The 24,198-nt window shown below is 43.3% G+C and overlaps 1 protein-coding gene across 1 annotated transcript in view; it reads left to right on the forward strand.

Moving 5' to 3' along the window:
- The window catches only part of LOC125302368 (A disintegrin and metalloproteinase with thrombospondin motifs 9-like), a 54,037-nt gene that overhangs the window by 24,372 nt on the left and 5,467 nt on the right, over window positions 1-24,198 (forward strand). Inside the window, 13 exon segments of the mRNA XM_048255524.1 lie at window positions 1-79; window positions 561-728; window positions 2,160-2,414; window positions 6,904-7,065; window positions 7,777-7,953; window positions 13,561-13,728; window positions 18,702-18,881; window positions 20,671-20,841; window positions 21,344-21,538; window positions 21,920-22,049; window positions 22,269-22,363; window positions 23,450-23,544; window positions 23,682-23,815. The exon segment at window positions 1-79 is cut by the window's left edge and continues 29 nt beyond it. Coding sequence (XP_048111481.1) covers window positions 1-79; window positions 561-728; window positions 2,160-2,414; window positions 6,904-7,065; window positions 7,777-7,953; window positions 13,561-13,728; window positions 18,702-18,881; window positions 20,671-20,841; window positions 21,344-21,538; window positions 21,920-22,049; window positions 22,269-22,363; window positions 23,450-23,544; window positions 23,682-23,815 — 2,009 coding nt within the window.

Genomic DNA, 24,198 nt, shown 5'->3' on the forward strand with positions numbered 1-24,198 from the left:
CCATCCTGTTTCACCGGACACCAAAGGCCCTTCTCATCCCGGGCACAAAACCCAGTGGAGATTTGGATCGTGGACACAGGTAGCTCACACACACATCCTACTACACATCCTACCACACATGCTAATTTGTGCCTCTACACAGCTCTGGGACGCACTGTACTGTCTGGTGGGGATCACGTTGGAAATAAAGAAGGGCTAAAGCAGTAAAGCATAGCACAACGCTCAGACCATCATCATTTAAAAGAAGTTCTATTTCGTTCCTAAGTTACACAAATGGTCTACGTTCTGTTGCCTGAAAAGACAATAGAATCAAAAGTTAAAGTTCAACGCTCATATTGCAAGGGTAATGCTGCCACTCCAACTGTCCGGCTGCCAAACCACAGCAAACAGGAGATGTGCAGCTGGTCAGTGTGATCCTATATCTGCAGCTGGTGTGATGGGAAGATGTGTCATGTTACAGTAGATCATGCAAATCAGTGGTTATTTTAGTCTTGCATTTATTTCTACTGACAAGTAAAATGTTTATTCCCACCAAACCGGACATTTTTCAACTATTACAGTGCAGCGCCTCTTGTGGCAAAGGAACTCGGATGCGGTATGTGAGTTGTCGTGACAACCAGGGAGGAGTGGCCGAGGAGTCTGCCTGCGCTCACCTTCCCAGGCCAACGGCGCGGGAAGTTTGCCAGGTGGTGGCATGCGGCCAGTGGAAGGTTCTGGAGTGGACGCCGGTGAGTGTGCTGGGGAAATGTATGTTGTTTGTTAACGGCTTTTGAGGAATTGTGTGTGTGCCTAAAATATGCATCTACTTGATTGTAAAATTGCTTCATCTCACTCTCAAACACACACACACACACACACACACACACACACACACACACACACACACACACATGTGCACACACACACACACACACACGCACACAGACAGACACACACACGCACACACACACACAAACACACACCACATTTGTTGTATTTGCCATTACAGTATGTGCTCTCAACAGCCCATTTGATGAAATCGTAGGCTCCAAAAAACCACAGCTAGTTTCCTTCATTTCCTTACTGTACAACACCCCCCACACACACACACACACACACACACACACCCAGAGGAAAAGAATGTGTTAACTAAGTTCTATTTCTCCTTTCGCTTGGTCACTGAGTACAGATCTCAATAGGCCCTCTCTGAGCATTCTCTCCCTCTGGATCCCCCTGGGAGCTCCATTAGCGTTTCATTAGCTGGTTTATTTAGCTTGGGTCTCTCTGGTACTCATCCCCAGTACAGTGTTAAATGGCCATCCTCTTTGTCATCAGGCGCCTGCTGATAGGAATGGATGGGGCCGCTGGTTGTGGTGTGTGTGTGTGTGTGTGTGTGTGTGTGTGTGTGTGTGTGTGTGTGTGTGTGCTGGGAGGGGGGTTGAGGGGGGCAGGCCTTGTTTACAGCTGTTTCTCATCAGCTTGAGAGGAGCAGCGATACTCCCTCCCAGCCCACAGTTATCAGGGCCCTTACGAAAGTGCGAGCGAGGGAGCGAGTGAACGAGTGAGTGAGCGAGTGAGTGAACGAGTGAGTGAGCGAGTGGATGAGTGTGCCGTGGTGGGAGGGTCTCTGATTATTTCCTGTATGCCAGAGTAACTCGTTGAACCCGAGGAAGGAAGCCATTTCTTGTGAGGCCACAGAGTTTAATACAGACAGCAATTGGCTTGGAGCACTAGCTGCCTTACACAGACACAGGAAGTCAGCTCTGTAGGAGTCAGTTTAAGACACAGCAGCAGGTGTCAAATGCCTAATGATGGCAACTTACATTTTATAGGACAAAGTGTCAATCGTTTTTTCATTAACTATTGTTCACTCGGCGTTTCTGTAAAATGCTGAATTACTGAACTGCTTTTGTGTGCGTGATGTGCAAGTATTTGCAAGTTTCTAATTCTTTGTTGTTTTAGTTCAGTTGTCCAGGCATTAGAACTAATGTGGTTTGAACGTATTCCTGGGTGGTAACATGCTTATGTATGTATGGTGTTTGTGTGTGTGTGTGTGTGTATATTTGTGTGTGTGTGTATTTGTGTGTGTGTATGTGTGTGTGTGTGTGTGTGTGTGTGTGTGTGTATTTGTGTGTGTGTGTGTGTGTGTTTGTGTGCGTTTCGCATGCTTCTGTTTGCAGTGCTCGGTGTCCTGCGGCCAGGGCAAAGCCACCCGCCAGGTGGTGTGTGTGAACTTCAGCGACCAGGTGGTGGACGTGAGCGAGTGCGACCCAGATGACCGTCCAGCCCGCGAGCAGGAGTGCGCCATGCCCCAGTGCCCCTCGCGGCCTACTGACCACGGCTCCTTCCCCGCCATTCCCAAGAGCGTGCCGCCGGCCGGGGGCAGCGACAGCAGGAGAGGCCGCAACCAGTGGAGAACTGGTCCTTGGGGAGCGGTGAGTGTCTCCTAGGCCAAGTCTAAGTAAACGGTTCTAATTGCTTCTTTTAAGCACAAACCATTTGTTTAAATTACCTCTTTTAAATCACAATTATTCCATTCAGACGGCCTTTGTTTAGGTTTCCTTAGCGTTGGAGTTTCAACATGCGAGAACAATTGACTGTGGTCTGAAGGGGTTTGTCAGTACATAATTGAAATGGTTAGATTACATTCCCCCACAAAAAAGGAAAAAAAAAACACAATGAAAAGTACTTGGTCCTATTTTTGGAGGTCCGCTGTCTCACTCAGCCTTTTGTCTGTCTGATTAGTGAAGGATGTTCTTAAATTAGCCTCGTAGAACTCGGGGAACCGAGGTGCAGCCGTAGTGCCAGGCATCAGAGCGGTCTGAGGACATTAAGACCCAGGGTCGAGTCCGGCTTTAGGTCATCCCTTACTCCAACTCCCCATCACTTCCCCACCAGTTTCCTGCCCTAGCTATCATGTCACAGTAAAGCCAAGAGTGGACCGAAAATAAAGAACAAATGGCCGTACGTCCGTCCAGTTTCCTTCTGTTGTCCCACTGATGGAGGTATTCTCTTTTTGTCTGTGACCGAGATAGATTCAACAAGGTCGTTGTGTTATAAACAATAGCTACAAGGACAAACAGTGACGTCACACAATACCAGAAACTTCAATTTTCACCATCTGTGAACTAAAGCAGACCTTGTTTTAATAGCTCAATACTTTCATAAATGATAAGATGTGTGTATTCATTCATTTTAAGCTACGATGATAAAAGAGGAATATATGTGTAGATGTGTCACTGTTATCGGTCATGTCACTGTTATCGGTCATCGGTCATGTCACTGTTATCGGTCAGGAAAGTACCCACATGTAGGAAGTCTAGGAAAGCTAGCAGAGACCATGTTTAACCCTAAAGGGAAATCCTGAGATCAAACCTTGTTATTTCTGATGGCTTTGAAGTTGTACAGAAAGTTACAGTAGGCATTTAGTATTGAAATTATGAGGTAAGAAATTACACACCTTTTATGTAATGTGACAAATGACACTATATCTAACCCTCATGTGTTTCTATTCAGACATTTCAATACTTTTTGAATATTTGAATATATTAAGAATTAACGCTTTTTGCACCTTAAAACATGGCATCGTACATACAAAACAGATCGCACGTGGATCAAAGAGTATTTTGCACCCTAAAACATGGCATCGTACGTACAAAACGGATCACACATGGATCAAAGCGCATTTTGAGTGCCACAGCCTGGAGCGCAGAATAGACCTCTGAAGTTCGCCTAGAAAGAAGCTACCATCTTTGAGATCCGGGATCTTGCAATTTTGCCTATGGAAAAATAACATGGGGGTTTTGAATTATCGCACCTGCTAAACTCTCGCGGGTACGAAGAAGTCTGAAATGCAGACGTTTTGCGCAACACACTTTTGTCCTCTGCCTTCGAGTAGCTCCTGGGATCTTCGCTATGTTAAGACGGCAAACTTAGATTTTTGTTACGCCAGAGCTAACTTGCAATGCAACTTGCCATAGGTAATTAACAGTAATTAACACCCGGATCTCCTTATATGGGCAAAGATGGCAGCTTTGGTTCTTTTTTGTAGGCGAACTTCAGAGGTCTATGGCTATCTACGCTTTTCTTACTGATGCATATGCATTTATGGGAGGGTGAGGGAAAAGTGGGAATATTGCCAGAGACTTTCTAATGACGAGACACAGTACTCAAAAAATTCTCTATGGAATTGCATGGGGTTAGTTTGTAACGCCAATATGGCAGTTGTCTACACATATCCCGCCCCTTCCGCTCCAAAATTGTCAACATTGAATCTTGAATTTCCCCTAGGGATCAATAAAGTATCCATCTATCTAACATGTGAATACATTGTGCCAATCATGTGGTGTGTTGTGAATACATCCTGCCAATCATGTGTTGTGATCTCACGGCTGGAGCCAGGTTGATGTTGTGAAGCCTTGCGCACACACATTTCTGCCGAAAAAGATGCCCGATAAGTGCCCAAAAAGCGTTACAATATGGCCGCCGAGTGGAAGGGCTTGCCTAAAAGGACTTTGGTATCACGCAAACACAGGGGAGGAGAAGTACTAACGATTGATTAGGTATTCTGTCATATGTTTGAAAACAGTGCACGTCTGTTTTGCAGTGAAAAACTTCCACCTGTTAAAAGGAGGTGTAATCCAAATTGCAGCTCAATCAGTATTCAGAGCATCAGTTTTCTGTCAAAATAAATCTTAACTTTGGTTAGCCTTTCTAATATAGTATTTTCACTTTCACAACATCTAGGCCACTTCCCAATCTACTAGACTAGGTTAGCCTATTAAGTCACAGCCCTAGTCTACCTGCAGTAAATAAGTATTAAAAAAGTAATTTGTTTTTTAAGTGGATTAGTAGAACTACTAGGCCTACTCTCTATGTCGCTGCTCGTTGACATCTTATTATCATGTATGATTGCTAAACTTTGATTCTTTTTAATGTTGCAATCGGTTAACTCCACTGCGCTTGTGGCTCAGCTGTGGTCACGTAATTAGCGCTGTAGAGGGGGCGAGGACAGGCGGTGATGAGCGCTGTTTACGTAATGAATTGACAGCTTATCGTGGGATCCTGTTGTCCATGCTGATGGCTTGTGACAACCCGTAACTTGTGAAATGATGTCACTTCCTCATAAAAAGTGTTACGGTTCGCATTTTATCACAACACAATGAGTCAAATCCTGTGATGCCGTTGTCCATTGTAGTCGTCTTACCAGTCGCCAGTATTCACCTCGAGAAACGTAGCGTTGTCTAGCGTTTGTTTTTAGCAACACAGCAACATTGCTAGCCACTATTACCAACACCAATGGATAAACAACACATTCCACGATATTCCACAAACAACAAGACAACATAACACATACCCTTGAGGCATTGGAATGTGTACGAGTAATTTAAATGGACATTCCCATTTGCTAAGCAGTAAAAAGAAGAATAAAATAGCACAGCTACTTAACACAAACACAGTGCGCAACCATCTTTGTTTTCAAGTCGTAAGAACTCTCCGCCGAATTTGGGGGAGAACGGCTTGGCTTGGCTTGAACGAGATCACTTCTCGTCAGACGACTTGAAATGGGCGTGTCGTTGCGTAATTTTGCATAACTTCCGACGAGTCTGATGGACAACGGGATCACAGGATTAGTAAATTCCACGCAACATGGCAAAGCACAGCGTTCGCTTTCTGCGCGTAGAAGACGGTATTAACGCTTTCTTTGTACATCCGGTATCTTAAAGGTATAATATGCAGGTTTAGGTATTTTTGCCGAGTTTAGAGCTCCCTCTAGAGTCGGGGTGTATTTATATGTTACTCTGCAGTTGTAAATAGCAAACTTCTCGCGACTTATCCTCCCTGTTTACAATGCAAATGCTTTTGTTGTGGAGGTGAAGGATTAACAACAGGCAAAAACTATCTCCAAAGAGCTATATCTACTGACAAGGTAATGTTTCACGATGTTTAGCGGGGCACCGCTATTGGAAGTTGCATGGCTGGTCTTCTCGGTAGGGACTCGCTACATCTATGCTGTATAGCTATGCTAGGTGAACATTTTGGCTGCATAAAGGTGAAAATCTTGCATAGTGTGCCTTTAAGCCATTAGTGGCGTAGCCAAAGCAGACCGCGTCTTTGACTAGAATAAAGATAAAGGGCAATTCCATGGAAAATTACGTTTTTTGTAACATCCATAACGCCAATAAAATCAATTTCGTGCAGTTTTGACCATGTCAGCCAGAGATATTGTGATGAAAACACCTAATGTTTTGCTTTTTAATTTTTAACTAGGGTGGCTATACATGAAATGAGTGGTTATGGAATGGGTTGACATGGCCCTTTGAGATCAACATACAAAAAAAAAAAATGGTCCTCCTAAACCCTACGGTTCTCGAGATATTCACAGAAAACTGTGTCTGCCCTACCCTCCTTCGGGGGTCCAGTCCAGCGGGGGCTACAGATCAAAACGAAAAAACGATGGTTCCATGCTATCCATGTGGGGTTACATGCCCACCAAGTTTTGTGTACCCGGTCTTACAGTGTCCCGGAATCCTTGACGGAAATTTGGACATGTAAAAGAAAAAAAAAAAAAAACCTATATGACCGCAGCTATGCCAAACAAGTAATAGGGCAATTCCATGGAAAATTATGTTTTTTGTAACATCCATAACGCCAATAAGATGGGATGGTATGGTATGATGTGAATGATTACATGAAATTTGAGCATTTGCTATTTTTAGCTGAAGAATGCACATGAGAAAAAAGGCACAAAAAATGAATGTTATCATTCACATCATACAAATGCCAAGGCATTTCCTGGCGTTATGGATGTGACAAAAAGTCCATTTTCCATGGAATTGCCCTAAAGCTTTATTGATTTACGGGTCTGATGGCCATTGGTTATGAGCATCTCACTCACCTGATGTGTTCTGCTCTTGAACCCAGTGCTCCAGCACGTGTGCCGGAGGCTTCCAGAGGCGGGTGGTGGTGTGCCAGGATGAGAATGGCTACACGGCCAACAACTGTGACGAGAGCTCCCAGCCAAACGAGCAGCGCTCCTGCGAATCTGGACCCTGCCCGCAGTGGGTCTATGGCAACTGGGGAGAGGTGAGCGGAAGGCTACTAATAATGGTCTATAGACCCTTTCAACAATGAAAACAAAAACAATGCTTGAACGTTCTATTTGGGCCCCAATCTACTTCCTCTGCATTAAGACAACATATGGAATGTTAAAAAGGAAGTCTTGTGGGGCCAACTATGATGCTGATAATGGAACTCTCTTGAAAGGGTCCATAGTCACCGTCAATCCATCTACACTGCGATTTGATGCATATTATATGGTCAATGAAAACACTTGACTGATATGTTAATATAATGTTCTTTGAGATCCCTTAATTTAATAATATTTAATAACATTATATCTCTGTTTTAGTCACTCCTGTAAATTCTAGAATTGAAGTCATCTGCATTGTTAAATGGTTACCATAGCACCATAGCAACAAGTCATTTGTTAGTGATGACAGTGATTGCTCCTGGTTTTATTCATCACACACTAAGCTTCCTTGAGATTGTTTCCAGAGTTTTGGTAGCATCAAAGGGATACTCTGGGTGGTTCATATCTTATGTCATGGTATTGATTTAGGAATGTCATGGTGTTGATTTGGGAATGTCGTGGGGCGGAGGTCATTTGCGTGCCTGTGTAGGCATTAGGACTGCTAAGCACGCTTCCTTGCATAGCGATGGTGAACAGGACACTTCCTGTCCCGAAAAAGCCACAGGTGCTCACCCCTTGCATTGTGTTCCTCCTCTCGTCCACAGTGTACGAAGTCCTGTGGCGGTGGGATAAAAACACGGCTGGTCGCATGTCAGCGGCCCAACGGGGAGCGCTTTAACGATCTGAGCTGTGAAATTCTTGACAAACCGCCCGACCGAGAGCAGTGCAATACTCAGTCGTGCCCGTCTAACCCCCACTGGAGCGCAGACCCGTGGAGCTCGGTACGCTCATAAAATATTTGATTTTTTTTTTTACATGTTCATGGAGTTTGGGCTTTTTCCTCGTTACATGTATAGCTTGAAAGACAAGACCAAGACAAAAAGCCAAGCAAACACATAAGATGGGTTGCAATTTTAATCAAATACTGTTCCTGTAACCCCAAGTGCCATGACTGTCTATCACACAACAGACAATTGTGAATTGTATTTATTTTGCACTTAAGGAAACAGAATTTACCAGATATACAAAAATATCACAAATGTCACAAAATATCCTGGTAGGCTACATACTACCTGCGTGTGACCACAACCAACCTTTTTGTCTTAGTTCATGTACTAATGAAGGATCATCATAGGATCTTTCAGTCTGATTTAGTTTGTAAAGTCGTTGTTTTCAAAGATAATAATTTATTATGCAAAAGATGTACATAGCATTAGCTTTCTACTTTGTTAGATGTTCTGTGACAGAGTGTGTGCTGGGTCATGTCGCACTTCTTATGTTTATATGCAAATATCAGTGAATATTTTTGTATATGAGGATTTTGCTATTTGATTGTGTTTTACTTCTTGGTTGTTTTAGTGAAGATACAAAACACAAACTCCATATCCACGGTGCGATTCAGTAGCTTTGATTTGAAATTGTATTTTCATATTTGTGACATGACCGAACATAGAACAAGTTAATAGTAATGGCACCAATGAAACGAGGACCATGGAGTCACTTTCTTATTTTTGGTTTTATTCTTATGAGATGTATACATTTGTTTATGATATATGTCTATTTGAAATGTTTGCGCTCTGTGGCCCATGCTTTCTCGGCCATGGCTGACATGAGTGGACGATCCTTGTTGGGTCTACTGCAGTACTTTTAAGTTGACAGCATAGATTAGGCTGGTACAGCATGTCATGTCACATTGGACAAACACAGACGCCAACACGGCAGTTTGCCTGTAATTAAGCTCCGAGGCACATCGCTCAAATGGTGCTTTTTATGATTATATGAGTTAGCGGATAGTTTCTTCATATGTTTTGTGAATAACTTGTATGATTTGACCACCATTACTCCGTATACGTGAAAAATATGCTATCAACCATACCTCACTTGGAAACATACACAGTTCATTCAGCCATCATGTTTTGACTCATACAGTGGTGCTTTTATCAAACAAGGGAGATGTGAGACCTGAATATCCCATAGTTATGGTTTATTTGTCACATTTAACTGTTAAGTGTCAGATCTATGCTTTATTTCAATAGCAGCATCAACCACATGGTGTATCGATAGTCTTTACAATTTTTTTTTTGTCCACTCAGAGTTGCTGATTTTTTTCTTAGACTTTTTGTGTCTTGTCTTTCAGTTTTTTTTTTCCAATTTACAAAATGTATATTGATTTTGCCTATGTCAAACCTGTGTCTGTTGAGCTGAACAAAATGCCCTTTGCCACACTCACAATGCATGAACCACAGGCGAGATTGATTAGTTTTATTTTGCTGGAGATCATTCTGAAGGCCAGTCATTTGTGTCTACCTCATTCTCAGCCAATAGAACTCCCTCCACCTCCTCCCACAGCCGTTCAGGGTGGCCATTTTGCTGATGGAGAACCATGAATGGTGTAACGTGTACAACATCCAGTTGGCTTTAAAGTCGAACTTTAGCTTGATGACCATAATAATGTACATCTGAGGCCGCAAAAGCAGCACAGTCCAACTGAGAGCTTTTTAAATAAAGCTTCTCTTTGTATACATTTGATAAAACAGTTTGTGTATGATCTATTTCTTAACGTTAGTAGACTCATAATTGTAAGGGATGTGATTGGATCAACTGTATTATTTAAAGTGCCATATTTCGAATATTTTAACCACCCGCATTTCATTTGATCGTTCATACCTTAGATACAGCATAGCCAATGTGCAGTGACAGAGAAAGCATGCATTTGGATGTTGACTGGCTGTTCAAATGTAGTGCGCCTCATTCCAAATGGCAGTATTAAAGTCCAAATGTTTTAGAGATATGGATGATTTTGTATATTTATGTAATTAATTCATATTTATTTGTACTTCATCATACTGGATGTACTGTCTGTATTTAAATTTAATACGAATGTGCGTCATTTTGCAATGTGCTTTTGTATGAGCAAACGTACAATGAGGAATGACTAGTAACTTGCACAACGCTTTTGAGTATATACAAAACAATATTTGGCTATAGCTAATTTACAAAACATGTATCCTTGTATTTTGTATCTAGAATCCAAAGCTGTAAATTTACCTAAAACTGCCTAATGTACATCCAAAGAAATGAGATATAGGCCTATCTCTTTTGCTATTGTATGTGAACGCTAAGGAAATATCCTGCTGCTTTTAAAGGTGAGGGTGGCATCTAAATGTATGGTCCTAACATAGTTGTAGTGAGCTGCAGATCTGAAGCAAAGGTGTTTAATATCTTTTTCTCTATAACATTTTACTCAAATCACTGAGTTTAGTTGCAATCAAACAAGTGGCACCAGTAATGGAGTTGGCTAGCCTGTGAATTTTTGTTAGGTATTTAGACATAGAAGCGTTGAACATGATTGTGCACTGGTGTAGCCAAGGGGGTCTAACCTGGTTTAAACAGAGACTGTGTGGATTTATCTCTGTGTTTTCTGTTCAAATCATTCGGTCCCAAAAGAGCTTTTTCAGTGACAGAACTACTAATAGAATCACTGAGCTTTGACTTTGTTTTCTTTGGAGGTCAGAACCTTCTGGCCTGTGACTCATGGTGTCATTTTTTTGAGAGCGGGAGTTTACCCAATTTTCTTTTGCAAGGGAAGTCAGCATTATGTGCTACAATGAATCTTTGATGGAGCCATTTTTTGTGTTCATTCATTCACTAATGCCTGCACTCCCTTTGGTGGCTCTGGAAATGCCAGGTTCTTAGAGGCACCGCCCTTACTTTTTTTTTGCAGCGCAGTGTGGTAGGGCTTTTGATGGCGGCGTGACTGTGACAGTCATTCCAATGAACACCCGTTGGCGTGACAATGGATGAGAGCATCGGGGGGGTCAAGGGTCACCTTTGATTTGCAAGGAGGCCTTTCCCTGCACATGTAATCAGCATGCTCGAACTTGCTCGGAAAAGCGCTTTAATCCCAGGAAAACCCACTAAAACCCTTGAGTTTTACGTTGCTCTTGCTCTCTCCTTGTTTTGTTTTTTGGGTTCGGGCACCTAGTGTTTGCTTTGGATTTGAGGGTAGCACCAACAGTCAACACCGAGGGCCCCATTTGATTTGATGCTCAAGAAAACAAGAGAACCAAAGAAAAAAAGTTTAAAAAAACTCAGAGCGTACGACTTCACTGATGTGCACGACTTTGTCCATGAGAGGTGATGTCTAGATAGCAATGAATAAACTTTCCAGTGATTCTACAAATCTCATCTGTCTATATTGAATATGTTCATACATTTATGTCTGTCTGTCCTTGGTTACTTTTTTATTGGTGTGGACTGTTGATTTACTAACTATGAGATATTGCCAGAATTTTGTTTTAAGAAGGCTATGTTCAAGGGTAAATAAATCCTCCTTTTTATTTCTAATATAAGGGACCAAAAAACCTTTCTGGCATGATAGTGCACTCGACTTCTCAATTTTAAGACTGTGGTTTATGGTTTTAAATAATTGTAAGGCAATTTACTTTGACCTCATTGAGATAATTCCCACCATCATGCTGGTTCTGTGTAGAGTGAAATATGTGCCATCTCATTCAGGCCCTTGTATAAAAACCTTGAGAAATGGTCTGACATTTGAATCTCAGCAGGTGTTGGCTCCCTTTTCTCCGCCATAAATTGTATTTTGATGCCTTCGGCTCACCTCTGAGCGCCATTCCACCGACCCCCCAACTTCATCACCGATTACATACTTTACCCTGTTAACGTCAGTGTTTCTCTCCACTCAGTTACTGTCCACAGAAATGCTAGCAAGGCAGAGAGACTTCATATTTGTTTAATTGGTTAGTAGTTACTATGAAGAGAGCCTGGTAGCTATTTGGAGATGCACCTCCCAGTTTGACATGTGTTGGCAGCTAGATATTCGGGGAGGCAGGATCATTGGGGTCAGGCCACTGATGATGCGTGTGTGTGTGTGTGTCTGTAAATCATTGATTCCAGCCCAGTCTACGCCTCTTGGAGTAGACACATGTGGGCTGCATCTGGGCCAGGAGCTGGAGAAACTGAAGGGCGCCACAGCGATGACGCAGTCTGGACTCACACAAGCACACAAGCATCAGGCGCAGCCAGTGTTTCAGTGCCAACGTTTGCTTTTATTGTCAAGATGCATTCATTCCTCCGCTTATGAAATGCTGGAGTTATTCTGTTTGTAAATTCTGTTACTTACTTACCAACAAATTTGATTGTGTTAGTGAATAACAATCAGAATGTAGTTAATGTGCATATGTTTTTATTATTTGTCAAAGAACAATCCAACATCTGTATAAAGTGGTTGTTTTGTTTTTCTTGTTTTTTTTTTCTCTTTTGGTTGTATGTGAATGCAAATTGACCAACATTCTAATGTCACAAATCTATATAAAAACATGTAGTCAAAGTCATTTCCTGGGTCAATCTTTTTTTTTTTTTTTTTTTTTTTTTTGCTGACAGTATGAATGCTAGTCCCAAAGACAAACGGAACCAGCAGGGAACCAAGAGCGCTCTCATGTGATCCTAATGATGGAGGCATTCTGATGCTTACCACTCTTGCTACATACCCCCCGCCCCAATGTCAACGGAGGCCCCCACCGTTCTCCTTACAGAGGTCAAGGGTCGCCCCATTCCTGTTCCCAGCACTCCCTCGCTGCGCGCGGCCCGCTGGGACAACGCACTCGTTCAACCCGGGACCTGTCGCATCGGATCTGTCCCCTGGGCGGCCCAGGCCTTTGATTATCCCAAGCTGAATCAGAACCCCCCTCCCCCAGGCCCCGATGGCGGTGTGTGTCTGGTGCGCTGTGCCTGGGCAGAGGGCTGTCAGAGAGGCTTAAGCCTTCAGGCTGCTCAGTGAACCTGGAGGCCAAAGGCGGTTGACGCTGCCGCTTGGCTTGCAGCTTGGTTTTCAATTACTGTAGCTCATGATTTGGCCCTCTGTTCACAGGCCCCCTGCAGGGGTGCCCGAAAGAGAGCTTAAGGGACAATTAGTGATGTAGGAATACTCCCACCGCTCTTGCTTAAGGGACAATTAGTGATGTAGGAATACTTCCTCTTTTTTTGCAAACTGTACATGCAAGGTACATATTTACATGCTGAATTTTAAGACATGTTCAGTGACATAGTGCAACGTGACAAACCTGTGCTTACTGTGACACTCAACTTACTCCATGCCTTTCTGTTGTTGCATCAAGTCAGCAATAAAATTTCTGGAAAAGTATTTACTATACTCTATGGTGGTTTTATTAGACAAATGTACTACTTTCCTCATTTATGTATACCTATAGTTATACCCTTATATACCATAGTTAAACCCTTTACTTAAAAATTCATTAACACCATTTAAAAAAAAATAATAATCTAATGGTTCTTAACGGCTGTATTTGGCTTTGTGATCTCAAGAGTTGCAGCTCTTTTCAAACCATGTTGTCACTCCTCTCCCACAGTGCTCCGCCTCCTGTGGAAGGGGATACAAGTACCGGAATGTGACGTGCGTCAGTCGGTCCAAGCGGCAAATCCCGGAGGAGAACTGCCAGCACCTGCCCCGCCCCAACAAGCAGAGGAGATGCCGAGGGGGCCGCTGCCCCAAGTGGAAGGCCAGCAGCTGGGGCGAGGTAAAGTGTGTCCGCCTCATAACCACCTCATACCCGCCTCATACCCACCTGTAGCACAGCTCCCTCCACACATCACCCCCCCTCATACCCGTAAAGTCTGCCCACCTCATCCCCGCCTCATACCCGTAAAATCTGCCCGCCTCATACCCGCCTGTCCTGCAGCACAGCTCCCTGCACACATCACCCACCCTCATACCCGCCTGTCCTGCAGCACAGCTCCCTGCACACATCACCCACCCTCATACCCGCCTGTCCTGTAGCACAGCTCCCTGTAGCACAGCTCCCTCCACACATCACCCCTCCTCATACCCACCTGTAGCACAGCTCCCTCCACACATCACCCCCTCCTGTACCCACCAGCACCCTCCACACACCCCCACCTCTCCTACCCATACCCACCTGTAGCACCCCTCCTCATACCCACCTGTAGCACAGCTCCCTCCACACATCACCCCACCTCTGCTGATACCCACCTGTAGCACAGCTCCATGTAGCACAGCTCCCTCCACACATCACCCCTCCTCATACCCACCTGTAGCACAGCTCCCTCCACACATCACCCCCCTCTGCTGGCACCCACCTTCAGCTGGTGCAGCTCCCTCCACACCACCCCCTCCTCCTTACCCACCTTAGCACAGCTCCTTTGATTTTCAGCATGTGCTGCCAGTTTCTGTGTATGTACACCACCTTGTGTGTTTTTAGCATGTTGGTATGTGTGTGTGTGTATGTTGGTGCATGTGTGCGTGCATGTGTGTGCTTGTCTTGTGATGTGTGTGCACGTGTGTGTGTGTGTGCACATGCGTGCGTGTGTGTGTGTGTGTGACCCAGATGTCTCAATACTTTAAAACTGTCTGCTTTCATCATCTTTGACGGCCATGTTCTGCTGCTCATCAGATTAGGGGCTACATGTGCTCTGATGGATAGCATTCCTTCTGGCTCTTCAGAAGGGCCCAGTGTTGGCAGGATTTGTGTGTGTGTGTGTGTGTGTGTGTGTGTGTGTGTGTGTGTGTGTGTGTGAGAGAGATGTTGTCCTCTCTTTCATCTACTCAGTCGGTAAGGTTAACCCTAGTCAGCATGCTTCAGCGTTTCTCTCTCTCTTTCTCTCTCTCTCTCTCTCTCTCTCTCCCTTTTCTCTCTCTCTCTCTCTCTCTCTCTCTCTCTCTCTCTCTCTCTCTCTCTTTTCGCTCTCCTTTCCACCCGTCCATGACAATGGGAAACATGTGTCAGGAGCTTCTCTGTATGTCTTGCCAGCAAGACAGAATCTACTTACCCTATCAGGCTAGACAGGCATCCCAGAATGCATCTGAACATCTGGACAGCCCACTATGCCGTCTTGGCACAGAGACTGAAACAAGACACACACACACACACAAATATGCACACACACACACACACACACACACACACACACACACACACACACACACATACAAATATGCACATACCACAGAGAGATACACACGACACACACACACAAACAAATAAAACCATTAACATGTGATGCCATCCTGGGTAAGCTTGGACCTCAATGTTTTTAATTTTCTCTCTCTAAAAACTGCACGTAGAACCCAGCATTTGTAGTCTGTGTGGTACAATGTGCTCCTGGTGCACACATGGATGTAGTATCTGGACATGAGGAAGTATCTGTCAGACAGGAAGGTTCAAATAAGTTCATGCTCCAAACAGAACAATATGACATTAACCAATCAAGCATTTTCCCCTTGAGATTATCTAGAGATAATGGGGCTAAAATGTTTCAGCGATGTTTTACAACTTTTTACATTTTCAGAAGTGTGATTCTTATAGTTGGTATTTTTATTAAATATGTCTAGGGTTTATAAATGTGTACAAGTGTCACATTTTAACTGTTTAAGTTTGCTTAAAGCAGCACTATGCAAATGTTGGTCTAAAACTGCTTAGCTCGCTACCTAAAATGCATGCAAACCCCAGAGCCTTATTAGCGCTGGTAGAAGCTTGCTGGCAAGCGGACTGGAGTCTCTGATTGTATATTTAGAAATCTCTTGCTCTCTTGCACTGTGTTCCTACCAGTATTTCCTATACATTGACTTATTTGTGGCGGCCCACCACAATATCAACATTGACCACCACACAATGATTTTCCAGGTTGTACTAAATTGTACTTAAATCTGGTTAGCATCATAACCACGCTGCGCTAATTTGTTAAAAACTGTTGCATTCAAGTTAATTCTGCAAGCCTACCACCACAAATAGAATTCAATTCTATGGGAAACACTGGTTCCTACCCAAAACACAGGACTGCCTGGTGCATATCCTGGATGGCTGGTTGGAATGACGTGTATATATCATCAAAATCATTTTCAAGATGATACCAAAAGTAGTTGCCTTACAAAAGCATACCTCAAAAGCAGCGTATTGTTGCATAGTTTTAACTTTAACATTATGCATATGCACTTTTGCTACCAGCCACAAAGTCCCTTGATTGCGTTATATTGAACACAGGTGGTGGGTGCTATTTGGTAAATCTCAACAGACACAATTCACCACGAAATCTCATGTGGCATACTGTAGTAATCAACTGTTTTGAGTCAGCTTGAACCCTTTCACACGAAATCTCATGTGGCATAGTAATCAACTGTTTTGAGTCAGCTTGAACCCTTTCACACTGCCAGTAATCAACTGTTTTGAGTCAGCTTGAACCCTTTCACACTGCCAATGGCACTTGCTGTAATGCTTACAGAAGAATAGTCAAAGCCACTAGAGCTTGAAATAATGAAGTAATGTAGCAAAAATATTCATTGTTCAATATTTATATTACGTTTTAAGGGATTTAAATTTGACTACACTCACATTACATATTAGTGTACACAGTAATCATCAAATTAAATCATTTGCATAATAGGTATGCTAACTTTATGTATAACCAACAAACTTCTGAATATGGTCTAAATGAAATAAAGCAGTTCATTCAACATCATAAAGGGTACACAAAAAAGAATACTTCTGGTGTCATGAATATTGCTTATGATATACTGCAGGAGTGATTTGGTCTGCTGTGGGTGTCATGAATATTGCTTATGATATACTGCAGGAGTGATTTGGTCTGCTGTGGGTGTTTGTGATCGGTTCATATTCAAAGCAGATACTCTGGTCATTTTAATGAACAAATATGCAAAACAGGGCTGATTTGACTAGGGCTGATTGGGGCACATGATATCCAGACAAAATTCATATGCACAATTGCACATACAGACATTTCCGCACAGTTCAAGAGTTATTTTGGCAGAGAAGTAATCCCTGTAACGTTGGATTTTTTAAACCAGCCAATCCATAGTGAATCAGAAACATTTGTCTCAAACATTCAAACCCCAAATTCTGCATCATCCTCGATTCTGCATTTATCTGCATGTTCACACATACTGATCTACGTCTCAACCTTTATGGGGAGAAAACATCAGTTACAGTAACAACTACCATCAATTTCGGTACTCCAGATGAAATGGGGAAGATGATGTTCAGACTGTACCTTAGCATGTTATGTTAGATGATGTGGAGAAACCTAAAATATATATCCACCGTTATTACCACAGTTATTACTACCAGTGACTTCTAAAAGTATTTGCTTAGTCTGAAATTATATCCATCCATCTTTATTTTTTACATTGTTAAAGGAGCAATAGAACATCGCTGTTAAATCTGGTCTTACCTGAAGAATTCTGATTGCCTTCTAACCAAGGTATGGGTAAACCAATGGGTTAGTGAGAGGAAACTAAGTCATGGCGACCTTCTTTTAGGTCCTTGGCATCCCACTGGCCTGTTAAAATGTGGTCTTTATCAATCTGTGGGTTTGAGCCTATGCATTTAATAACTGGGGTCTGGGGTTGTGGCTGTGGTTTGATCAAACAAGGCAGAGAACAACCCCTGAACTCAGTCACTCGCCCCTGGACTCAGTCACTCGCTCCTCTACTCCCTCTTTTGGTCTTGAGCATGCTGGATTCATTTTGCATACTATTTATTCCCTTCTCATCACATAGTAATTTTCACTAAGAGCCTTTGAATGGAAGTAAATCATTGTAATTTGCCTTTCATAAACAAGTTATACATTTGCCTTTCCCTGGTTATGATACACATTAAGGAAGTCTTACCATCTGTGACAAAAGCTTGTTTTCCACTGCATATTGCCTTTACAAGAAGTGTTACAGTGTGGCACTGATTTATTTTATCTACATTTCTAAAGGCTCTTTATTTGGGAACTGAAATTGAAAACTGATGTTGTGGTGTGAGATGTGTCTGCATAGTATGCGTTAAGATAGGCAAATAACCAATTGATTTTTGTATCACTGCTAACAATATGTGGAATAATTTGCATTATGCAGACTACATGGCTTGGCAAAGCATCTTACATGATGCTGTCATTTTGTACATGGGGGTGGGAACTATCATCTGCACAGTATGAAATGCACATTCAAGTGCAATTTTGCCTGCCTATCATCATAGAGAGCTCTCTTCATTTCAAAGAAAAATCTTAATCAGTTGCATGCATTGCAATTCTTGGTATTAAAATACCATGAAACCTTGTGTTAATTAAGATAATTTTAAACAGGAAAAGCATGAAATGTGTTACGCAACATTCGAAATCTGAAACACATGCATTGATGTAGTCTAAACGCACACAAGCAATGTCGGATTATTCACTCTACACATAGTTCACCTTACACACGTTATATTAATACTTAATTAATACTTTGAGTATGTATCTCTGCTTTGGATCTTTTAATGAAAACAATAGTCTAGACTAATGTTTTGACAATAAATGGCAAACCCTGTTCCTGACATGATTCTCATAACCAAACGAAACGTTGCCTGTGACGAAACTGAAATCAAATTAACTCCAAGTACATTATATAGGCCATATACGCTATTTAAGCCTGTTGATATTTGCAGGTTAAATGTGTCCTTAACGGAGCTGTACTTACCTTGTTTTAACGCTTTAGTGCTCGACGACATGTGGCAACGGCATACAGCAACGAGACGTTTTCTGTCAATTTGGAGACCAACGCCGCGTGGATGAGTCGGAATGCGCAAGATTCCCAGCTCGCCCACCCTCTAGTCAGACCTGTCGTCCCGCTGATTGCCCGTCGCCGTACAGATGGAGCGTCGGAGAGTGGCGACCAGTAAGTAAAGTTTGACAGTAAGTCGAAAAATACACTTCTGCGAGCCTCTGTACACGGAGTTAGAAGCATGTCTGTTTGTGTGAGGCGGGGAACAGCACTCGCAGCGCTACTGAACCAGTGAGGTGAGCGAGGCTACTCGTAGCGAATCTTGTGCTCACTTCGCATATTTGCTGTCACGATGCCAAAGAGGCGCCTGAGCGGCAGCGCGCTTCTGCGGAAGGGATGAGGAGAAAGGCTGGCCATGATGAAAATCAGATGACTCAAGAGAATTCTCATGTCCTGCGATCCCAGACCCCTTATTATGCAGATTATTTGTTTTTCTTGTTTCACTCCAATATTCATCCATTGACAATTACAGTACAGATTAATTGCAGTGCGCTATGTCAAGATGTTTGATGGACTTAAATGCATATTGTTCGGGTTTATTCAATGTCTGCATATCATCTGCCACTACTTTCTTTAAAAGTTTATAGAGGGAAAAAATACCTTTGGGGACAGGATGAAAAAAAATCCTAAATGTTCAGGAAGCCTTAAATCTAGGTCAACAAGCAGCATGAAATCACAGTGCTCTGAAAAAGTCTAATTAGTCAAGAGCAATGCTTAGAAAATAGCGTCTCAGCAGCCCCCTTGCAGATGCTGTGAGCAGCTGGAGCCAATTACTGTTTTCGGACATTAGCTGGGTCAAGCTGCCTCTGCTCACAGAGAGTTCTCAGAGCTCCTTGTGCTTTTAAAGTGTACAGCATGTGACCCGAGTTCTGAGAAAACAGGTACAGCAGCAACCCTGTGTTTAACTCCATATGAGGAGAGAGGAACATTATGAAAGGAAGCAGCTTCAAATGAAAATGTGTCTGCAGTGCTTCTCTGACATGCTCTCTTCAAAGGTCCAGAAAGTACGGTGTTAGGAAATGTGCCCATTGGAGCCCAATGTAGTTCTATTTTGTAGCTTTTCTCATTATGATGCTAAATGCTAAAACATTCCATGTTTGTATGATACCACATAGTTCGCTCTTAAACGTCAGTGTTTGGAGCCCCGTTGTGGAGTGTTTGCACCTTGAGACATGTTGCTATGTGAATTATGTCCAGCTGGGACTACCTAAATAAAAGCTGAAGTACATCCTTGTCCTGATGACGCAAGAACCTTTCAAGGGCTTTCAAAACTTGGCATAGGTCACCCAAACTGTACGAGAGGGTGCGCATGGTCATGATTAGACCCACAACACTTAATTTTATTGGGCCCAGGGCTGTCAGCACCTTTGCGGTTTGGCGCAGCTTCAGAAGCCGTTAGGGTTCAGAGCTGCAGAAGTTTGTTTTGAAGTCACTTCTCTCTTTTTGTGCGTTGCATCAGCCTTGCGTTTGACATCACAGTAGACAGGGAGTATGCGGTGGCCACAGGTTAACTAAACACACTCAACAGAAGGCCTCTGATGATACAAACCAGTCCTCTACGAATGCCATGGGTGATTTCTGCGTGCACTCCATCAAGCACTGACACGGAACTCAGCCATGTTGTTGCTTTTATTTTTCTGTCTTGCCCTCTGTTATCCAAGAGAACGATCACAGCTGCTTTAGTTTGTCTAGCAAAACACTGGATGATCTGGGAAGACTTTCGTTTTTTTTTTTTTTTTTTTAAATGCAGTGCATCCTAGAAATTAATGAAACCATTTCAAGGTATAATGTAGGTCTATGTATGCATGATGTGACTGTTTGGATGTATAATGCATCTTAGGAATGAGAGGAAACCCTTTGAGTGTGTGATGTGATGGCCTTTGGGTTCTTTGTGATTCTCCAGTGCAGTCGGACATGTGGGTCAGGCCACCGGAGACGACCAGTGCACTGCCTGGATGACAGCGGGGAGGAGGTCCATGACATGTACTGCGTCACCCAGACCAAACCTACAGACTCTGAGGCCTGTAACACCCAGGCCTGTGAATTCATCTGGGTCACGGGGGAGTGGACAGAGGTGACCAAATCTCATCCTCTTCATGCCACACTATGCTTTGTCTGAGTTCCCCAAGAGCGTTTAGGCAGCCCTGCATTAGATGCTGTAAAATGGAACACGTTCTGTGAAGGTGTTCTTCTCTGTGTAGCATGTTTGTTTTTAAATACCTTAAGAAAAATGTGTGAGTTAGACTAGTGTGTTAGAATGAATGGAGAAAGAAACTCTCACTTGTGCTGCAGCGTGAGCAATTCTAAAAGTGTGAGAAGGGGAAAGTTCAGCTTGTTGTGTTTCTGGAAAAGAATGAAGCATTACTTTACTTAGATGCCTCGGCTACAGGGGCTACAGCGGAGTGTTCTTATAGTGTAATACTTTTAATGACTTTTTTCCAAATTCCATTTACAGCCTTGTGGTCCTCAACACCCCAGACTGTTTTGCAGTTTTTCAACTTCCCAGGGTTTTCACTGTTTTTCAACGTCCCAGATTTTTCACTGTTGTATGATTCCCTCTCTCCCTCTCATTCCAGTGCTCAGTCACCTGTGGGCAGGGATATCAGAGGAGGCTGGTCTCCTGCAGTGAGGTGCATTCTGGGAATGATAATTACGAGTACGGGCATCAGTCTTCGTCAAACTGCCCCGGGACTCCGCCAGAAAGCATCCTGGAGTGCCACGCTGAGCCCTGTCCTCCTCAAGAGGCCTGGAGGGTTGGCATGTGGGGGCCGGTAAGGGGTCCTTAATAACACACCTTCTAAACCCAAAGTGGAGCTTTATCATTTTGTGTAACCTTTTTTTTAAATACAGTGGGAACCGATCTTGTAAATTATGTTAACAACATCCAATGTTCCATGTCCACTTTAAACGTTGTTTTGTCTCCGAGTCACAAAGGGCCTGACTCATAAAGGAAGAACCTCTCAAAAGTGGTTCTTGAACATATTCTTTCACTCTAGACTACTCACTTTCCATTTGGACAAGATGTTAGAACAAGATGTCTTTTTCAGCTTTTATTAATCTTGGCCTCCAAGGTATCGGTCATCATTTAAATTGCCAGAGAGGGTTTATTACAGCCATTATTTTCTTTGAACACTACTCCTGTCTGTGTCCAGTGTTCAGTGACCTGTGGGGAGGGCTGGATGGAGCGCACGCTGCAGTGTGTAACAGCAGAAGGGGAAGCCAGCGACAGGTGTCCGGTGTCTGCCAGACCCCAGGCACGCAAGGCCTGCGGCAACCCTTCCTGTGAGTACCACTGGTGTCGCCACGCTCCACTCTGCTTCCTGCTAGACGCTAAGTGTGTTAGCACCAGCACTTGAGAAGGGGTCTTCTGAATGCGCTTTTGTCTCTCTCTCTCTCTCTCTCTCTCTCTCTCTCTCTCTCTCTCTCTCTCTCTCTCTCTCTCTCTCTCCTCTCTCTCTCTTTCTCTCTCCCTCTCCCTCTCTCTCTCTCCCCTTGCCGTAGGCCACTTGCCAAGGAGCTGCAGAGAGGCCCAGAGCTTGAGCAGCATCTTGGTGGACGGGGAACAGATACTGAGTGTGCAAGGGAAAGCAGTCAAGGTGAAAGTCCTCCTGCACACACTGCACCTCATTGTGGCCTTGCTATTTGCTCTCAGGGGCCATACAATGACTTAGTTTTCAGCTGAAAACAATGGGATCCTTGAGGGAAATGGGGAGGTTTATTTGTTGCTCTTAGTGGTGCTGTAAGCATGCCTTTGCTAATTTCAACAACATTTATTTCTACCACTGGTCTATGTGCTGAGCACACATTAAAAGTCCACTGATTTGTTTACAGTCAGAATTATATGCTGACAATTTAGTTGACGAGTATAGTCCCGGACAATTTGTTTCAAAGTAATTACATGTTAGGAGGTTAATAAGACAATGGTCATTTAAGAAACAGAATAACTTCAGTCTGTAGTATTGTGATTAGTATAATTGATATGCATGTCCATCCATTGTGTATTTCATTGCCAATTTCAGCTTTCTGTTTTAATTTTATACAACAGTTAGGTTCAGTCGAGCTATTCATTCATTTTTGATTGGACGAAAGGCACACTCGTGTCATTGCTTAATTCATTGGTGAATTAATTTGCAATTCCAACCTTTGCTGTAATTCAGAAACCACACTATCATGGTCCATTTTTCAACCATCGACAAGTTGATCCACCAATTTTGTTGCTGACTCCACAAAGCACACGAAGCTCTGATCAATGTGATTGACATGTTTTTATAGCTGGACAAAACTTTCACAGACACATGGAAATCATTTCGTAGTTCACTATTGACTTGATTGCGGCGTCCCCGAGGTTTTCTGCAGGAGTCAGCATTGAAGTGTGCCCTGTCGGAATATCTCTCCACTTGCCTCTACTTGTGTTTCCTTTTGGTTGGAATCGCATTCTCACCACACTGGAGAATGGCAGTGGTTACTGTGGTCTGTTGGGCTGGCTAGCTGGAGGTCAGTCTGTATTGAAACAGGGTGTCATCTTGCAGTGGTCTGAGCTTCCTCTGTCTTCTCTCTCACACTTCTTCTCCCCAACCCTACCTTCTTCTCCTCCTCTTCCTTCACCTCCTCCTCTTCTTCCTCCTCCTCCTCCTCCTCCTCCTCCTCCTCCTCTTCCTCCTTTTCTTCGTGTCTGTCTTCAGATCTACTGTGCTGGAATGCAGACAGATACTCCAGGGGAATACGTCACCCTGATGGCTGGCGAGGCGGAGAATTTCTCTGAGGTCTTCGGCTACAGGTACAGTAGTGGCCCTCCAGTGGACACATCCTCTCAAAGTTGAGAGCCTCTTGTGTCAGTCAAGTTGTAAAACAAAGTCCATAGAGTTCCTTTAAATGCAAATAACCCAGTCGTGTTTTTCTTTTGTGTGACACCAGGCTGATTGACCCGACTGGGTGCCCTGCCAACCTGAGCCGAAGAGAGGACTGCAGTTGCAGAAGGGACTATACGGCAGCCGGCCTCTCCACCTTCAGCAAAGTCCGACTGGACCTCAGCAAGATGCACATCATCAGTGAGTGGCCATAGCCAGACATCACGTTACATAGTGAAAGGCAATATCAAGCATTCCTCAACCTGGGCCCTATTTTTAGATCTATCTATTTTTATTCATAAATTTAGGTGACGCTTTTATCAAAAGCGACTTACAGAGACCAATAGCAGGGTCAGGCCTAGCCCAGTTTTTTACCCACTAAATGTGTTTAGGTCCAAACTTTCAGTCTCTGTCACACCTCACGACCTGGAGAATATAGTATTGTGAATTCAAAATAATGTCAGCAGTTTAAGGTACACTATGCAGGTTTAGGTATTTTTGGCTATACAGTACTGTAGAGCTCCCTCTAGAGTCGCAATATATTTATATTTTACTCTGCTGTTGTAAATAGCAAACTTCTCGTG

The sequence above is a fragment of the Alosa alosa genome, chromosome 10, assembly GCF_017589495.1.
Source record: "Alosa alosa isolate M-15738 ecotype Scorff River chromosome 10, AALO_Geno_1.1, whole genome shotgun sequence".
In the NCBI taxonomy this organism is placed as follows: domain Eukaryota; kingdom Metazoa; phylum Chordata; class Actinopteri; order Clupeiformes; family Clupeidae; genus Alosa; species Alosa alosa.